The sequence below is a fragment of the Gadus macrocephalus genome, chromosome 15, assembly GCF_031168955.1.
Source record: "Gadus macrocephalus chromosome 15, ASM3116895v1".
Taxonomy (NCBI): domain Eukaryota; kingdom Metazoa; phylum Chordata; class Actinopteri; order Gadiformes; family Gadidae; genus Gadus; species Gadus macrocephalus.
In genome coordinates this window covers 704,568-710,507 of record NC_082396.1, presented here as the reverse complement: position 1 = coordinate 710,507, position 5,940 = coordinate 704,568, and the positions used below count along the sequence as shown (strand labels likewise).

The 5,940-nt window shown below is 46.2% G+C and overlaps 1 protein-coding gene across 1 annotated transcript in view; it reads left to right on the top strand.

Annotated features, from left to right (window-relative positions):
* ptpn20 (protein tyrosine phosphatase non-receptor type 20) overlaps positions 1-5,940 on the top strand; it is a 32,207-nt gene that overhangs the window by 134 nt on the left and 26,133 nt on the right. Inside the window, exons 2-8 of the mRNA XM_060073806.1 lie at positions 2,075-2,220; positions 2,440-2,603; positions 3,332-3,397; positions 3,738-3,917; positions 4,345-4,420; positions 5,295-5,378; positions 5,822-5,897. Coding sequence (XP_059929789.1) covers positions 2,097-2,220; positions 2,440-2,603; positions 3,332-3,397; positions 3,738-3,917; positions 4,345-4,420; positions 5,295-5,378; positions 5,822-5,897 — 770 coding nt within the window. The 5' untranslated portion in view covers positions 2,075-2,096. The remainder of the gene's footprint in view (positions 1-2,074; positions 2,221-2,439; positions 2,604-3,331; positions 3,398-3,737; positions 3,918-4,344; positions 4,421-5,294; positions 5,379-5,821; positions 5,898-5,940) is intronic.

Below are 5,940 nucleotides of genomic sequence, written 5' to 3'. Positions count from 1 at the left end.
GTAAAAGATCCTTAGCCAGCTACTCATTAGCTATTAGCTCTGAGAAATGTCTAGTCTGCTAAGTGGAGCGATGAAGATGAAACTGCCTCCTGCTATTCATATGTGTAAAATGAATTGGGTGGGCGGTGGGGGGAAGCATAGTCACAGATAACATTTCAGCGTCAAACGGATTAGGACTGTGTTACATGGGTAATTGACTGCAGTATTTCTACTAAAGTTTTCTCGTGTATGCCACGCTGTAGGCTGCTGTTGAAATCCTTACGGTCGTCTCTTATGTTATGTTGTGTGTTCGTATCTCATTCCAACACTCACTGTAAACAATCCTTTTGGATAAAAATGTGTTAGTTGCACCGGCGTGTGAATGACAGAACATAATTCAGGTATACGCGTTCACATGATGGAGAATGTGGTTGTAAAACGTGGAAACCCACCTCTAGTGGCTTGGCTGTCAGTGGAATGTAATGGACTACTAGTGAATGTGGGGATGGATGGTGTATTGGTTGGATCCTCGGCAGTCGGTGGCTGATAAATGCGGATAACAACCGTTGCCACATGGTCGATTGAATAATACTAATATAATGGCGTGGGAGTTCTCATAGTGCTTAAAGTGCAAATCTTCCCAGTGTCATGGGTATCATGTCCCTGTGAAGTGGCATCTTAAACATCTTATAACTTTTTTAGTACATAGTGTGTATAAGCTTTAGGATTACAATCCCATCCTTTTTAACATAACTACAGACCACCGTAGGAATCATGATTACATTGTGTTTTATGGGTCAGGCTTATTTAGGCCTTACTCTACTCACATCTAGACATCTTATAACACTATTCTGCCTATCAAATGCTCCACCTCTGGTTTAACATAGGCCTGCAATTGGAAGAAAGTAAACTGGCATCTTTGAGTAAATCTGTTTAGTGGAACAGCATCACTGGTAGTGTGGACCTTACATAGGGAACTGCCTATTGCCAATTGGCCATAATGTTGACTAGCTTATTCAGTTGAAAGGAAGTAGCCAATGCAGATGGAAATAGCCTCTTGGGCCACCTTGATTTGTATTAGCAATGTTCTGCCTAATTTGTTGTGCGTTATTGTCATGCTTGCTTTTGGACCTAATAGACCACCGCTGTAGATTGTCTAGGGGCCTATTGGCAAATATCAGAGGGGGAAATTAGATCGGGGTTTCAAATCTAAGATAAACACACTTGTTTAATCTTAGATGTGCAGTGTCTGATCTGAACACATTTCAACACAATTATCTCGGCCTACTATTCAAATACTCCTCTGTCCAATGGGATCCTTGCATCTCCACCTTATCTTGTATGTACACACCTATAAATCCTGAGCCGGGATCACACGCGACCAGCTTGCTGTACTAGAATCACACCTAGAACTGTGACCAGTAGATCCCACCCAGTTCTACAGAAAGCCTATTAGTGAAACAAGTGGGGCAGGGAGGGAGAGAGAGAGGGGGGGAGGGAGGGAGGGAGAGAGAGAGAGAGAGAGAGAGAGAGAGAGAGAGAGAGAGAGAGAGAGAGAGAGAGGGACAGAGACAGAAACAGTAAGACAGAGCGGGGGAGATCAGGGAGAAAGGAAAACAGCAAGACAGGGAGAGAGTGAAACAGAAACAGAGAGAGAGAGAGAGAGAGAGAGAGAGAGGGAGACTGAGGGAATCAAATCAATCAGAGGAAGATTACAAAGGCCAGGCTTTTCCCTCATCTTTTAAGAAACGCCCACTGAAGATGTCAACTACACGACGTAGATTCAGAGAAATAGAACAGTATTCTTTAAGATGGGAGACATTTGTATTTGGAGTTGTAAATGGAAGATGGGGTGGGGTTGAACTACAACGAAAAACGGGATAAGAAGCTTGCGATTCCATAAGAAGGACTTAAATGAAGGCTAGAATATGGGTGTTGGAGGTGCAGACTGTCATCAATAAATAAGTCTTGTAAGATGTATTTACAGCACTATTACTACTGCCTTGGTTGAAAAATGAAAGTGGCATGCGTAACTATTCATCGTATAAATAGCTTATTCTGTATATTGAATATTGTGCCATTTTACCTCCTGCAGGCGTGCGCAAAGACGGTGCGGGATGAGCAGCACATTTGTCACATTGGCGGAAGTGTTGGAGGCCCGAGGGGGCCCTCTAGTGGAGGAGGAGGTGTGGTCGCTGCTGATGGGCACTGCAGAGTCCCTCGTGGATGTGTCCTACAGGGGTATGGCGCGCGCGCTGTCGTTGCAAAACGCCCCTCCCAATCAAGATGGATAAGCCCGGCAAAAATGAATGAAATAGGCCTAGTCTGCCATTATAGTCTACATAAATTCATGTTCTCTTCTGCGTAAACCCAACATTCCTGTAGAAAAAAAGGCTGACATCTTTTTTCTCACAATATGCTTTCTTCTTTCGTTTCCTTGTTTATTTATTTCAATATTAGGTAACAACAGCATCTACAACATCATCAGCCCCAGCTCCTTGTTGCTCTCCGCCACGGGTACCCTGGCGTTCAAGAACTGTGCGCTGTCCGATGAGGTATCAACTTTCACCGCTCCGGAGATGCTGCAGGGCCGTGCCAGCTCAGCCAAGCCTGCCATAGAGCGGGTCAGTGCACTCACACACGCACACACACACACATCTACACACACACGAACACACACATCTACACTCACACATGTATGCGCGCACATATACTCGTTCACACACGCACATACACATGCGCACAAACACAAAAACACACAATCAAACACACACACACACACACAATACCTAGATATGTGGTTGACGCTAGACTAGTCCTGTACAGTGATTGTGGGAGTGTTTGATTGGCTGATCCCAGTTGTAGACGCGTTTGGTGTTGAATGGGTGAATCTGTGGTCTGACCTCCATGTTGTTGTGAGGGGAGGATGCAGCAGTAATCATCCCTGCACATTTGCAGGATTTGTCGTCATGTGAGTAGGGCGCAAAGATGCCACCTGGTGGTTACACAGCGAGAGTTACTATCCAGACGGGATTTAGCTGTCCTGCTCTGTTCATTTATTGAGCGAGTCAATAGAAAAAAAAAAAGAATGAAACCATGGTCATCTGATGGATATAATTTAAAGCCAATAACTTCATTTATTAATACGTTTCCAAAAGTGCATCTGTCTGGGCTACCATGCTAGGAAAGTGCTGTCTTGGTATTACCAAGACAGCATTTTCCTAGCATGGAAGCCCCTAGATCTATGGGGTGGCCCCTGGATCTATGGGGTGGCCCCTGGATCTAGGCCTCCCCCCCCCACGTTGGTATGCCGTATATCACGACTCACTGGTGGGTTTCTATCATTCCTCAGATGCTGGTGTACTCCCTGGGAATGACTCTGTACTGGTCAGTCGACTATCACCTACCTCAGAACCAGGTCGGGTCCTTACACACGCACACACACACACACAAACACACACACAGCCGCACACGCACACACGCAAACACACACACACACACACACACACACACACACACACACACACACACACACACACATAAACACACACACACACGCACACACACACACACACACAGACACACACACACACACACACACACACGCACACGCACACGCACACATATACACACACACACACACACACGCATACACAGACACACACACACACTCACACAGCCACACCAAAGTGATATCACACAGTAATGATCCAGTACTTTGTACTCATTAATGATCCGGGACTCTGGGCGTTCAACAGCCTGTTCAGTTGAGTGACAACCTGAACGGCCTCCTTCTGAGCATGTGCGAGGACCTGGTCCACCGCAGGTTGAACTTGAACTCCATCCTGGAGGCCTGTGAGTCTCAGAACAAGACCACACTCCTGCCCCCTCCCTCCAAAGTCATCCGTCAGCTGGTGGATGAGGTCCTTCACGAGTCGGTGAGTGCATCCGTCATTATATCATATCATCTTCTGTTTGGTCGTCTTCATGTGTGTCCAAATGAGAATGAGCATAAGCAGGAGGATATGTCATAGCTCATCATCATAGGAGAATTGCTTTCTTCTCTTGGAACTAAAATTGCCATTGGAGTCAAGACCATGCAATCAGAACCCATTCCAAAGAAATGTAATTCCAATGAATCGACGGTGTTGGTCAAATGGTGTTTTTCCGCCTAATATTATACTTATGAATAGGCTGTTCATCTACCCTCTAGCCACTACAAATAATGTATCACACAAGTTGAACGCCTTTCAGTGGTCAGGACCACTGAAAGGCCATAAAGTGTGTCTGTCAGTCAGTCAGTCAGTCAGTCAGTCAGTCAGTAAGAGAAACTGAAGGCCAGCCTATCGTTTCCTCATTCTGCAGCTGGACCACGGCTCTCTCTCGGACAGCAACGTCCCTCTGAGCGGCAGGAGCCAGATGATCAGAGAGCGTCTTCACGGTGAGACTCCCCCAGTCTCTAGAGACCCACTGTAGTCACTGTGTTGTGTCTGAGCGCTGCTGGGTTAACTAGCTGTAACTAGTGTTTCATTATCCGATGTATGTTCTCTGAGGAAGAGCCAACCGAATGCTTTGCATGAGGGGCCGTGTGTGCGATGCATATGTGTAAGCAAGTTTGACTTACGTCCTCATGTCCTCATATCTTTGGCTCCATTCTTAGCGGTTGTTAGTGTGTTGTAAAAACATCATATTGATTTGTCACATTAATGCCGTCATCATAGTTTTGTTGTGCACAATCTAAACGTCAATCTCAATCATTTGAAGTGTGATATAAACATTCACTTTGAAACGTTTTGTGCACAAGGTTGCTGGAGCTGTCCACTTGTGTCATGAAATGAGTACAGACGGAATATCAAGAAATCCATATTGGCTCAATACGTACGATCACAGAAATGTGCAAACAAACTTTGAAATGTTTAGCGATGGCTCAAGTATTTTATTCCTTCCGCGATTCATTCAACGGAAACCTTGCTCCCTTGCTTAACCCATTTACTGTAGCATGCACCTCAACATCGGTTGATAAAAAAAACTAGATTCAGTGAAGTTGTCATAGACTAATAGGCATTGTTGTCTGGACCAAAGGCTGGGTGCAGGTCAATAGGATTAAGGCTTTACCCTAAAGACGGGCGCGGATTAAGATACTTGGACAGCCAGTATATCAAGCACTCATTTTAGTCGCTTAGCTTAACCTCTCCCCTAGCCAGGATTCTGTCACAGAAACCTCAGTGTCTCTGCGAAGGACGACCACGGATGAGTTATCGCGCCCGGCGCCGTTCCTCTTCTACATGCTGGCGTTACCTCCTTGTTGTTGACAGGGCGGAGGGGGCAGTTTGCTGATTTCAGCGACGGCTCTGCGGCAGAAGGGAGAAGATACTCAACAGACTCTGACTCAAAGTCAGGTAAGCCTGTGTGAGAGGAAGGCAAACCCCAGGTGTTTCACAGCAGCACCCAGCACAAAGGCCTAGAGGGAAGACATCTTTTTAAATGTCTATGGCATTCTTTTGAATACCATACATCTAAAAATAAATCATACTAGATCATTCGGTGCTGACTACAGTTGTTCTTGCTAGGCCATTCATGTGTTCACCCTGGCGTCTCATGTGTTCCCCCGTGGTCTATCGTGCATTCTTCATGGCTCTGCAAGCTGGATGGTGTTACTGCAAGGCCATTCATGTGCTCACCGAGCTGCATGCTGGCATGTGTTCACCACGGCTAGCATGCATCCATTACATCTATTCATGTGTTCACCAGAGGTAGTCCCGCGTTCCTCGCGGCTAGTCGTGTGTTCTTGCGGGGCTGTTCATGTGTTCATCGCGGCTTTGTCCGTCTCATTCATTCATAGGGAGTCTACCCCCGCGACCCTGGAGGCACAGACCCAGGAGCTCCCCCATCCCTCTGTACCCCTCTTCTTTAGACAGGTAACGCACACACACACACACACACACACACACACACACACAC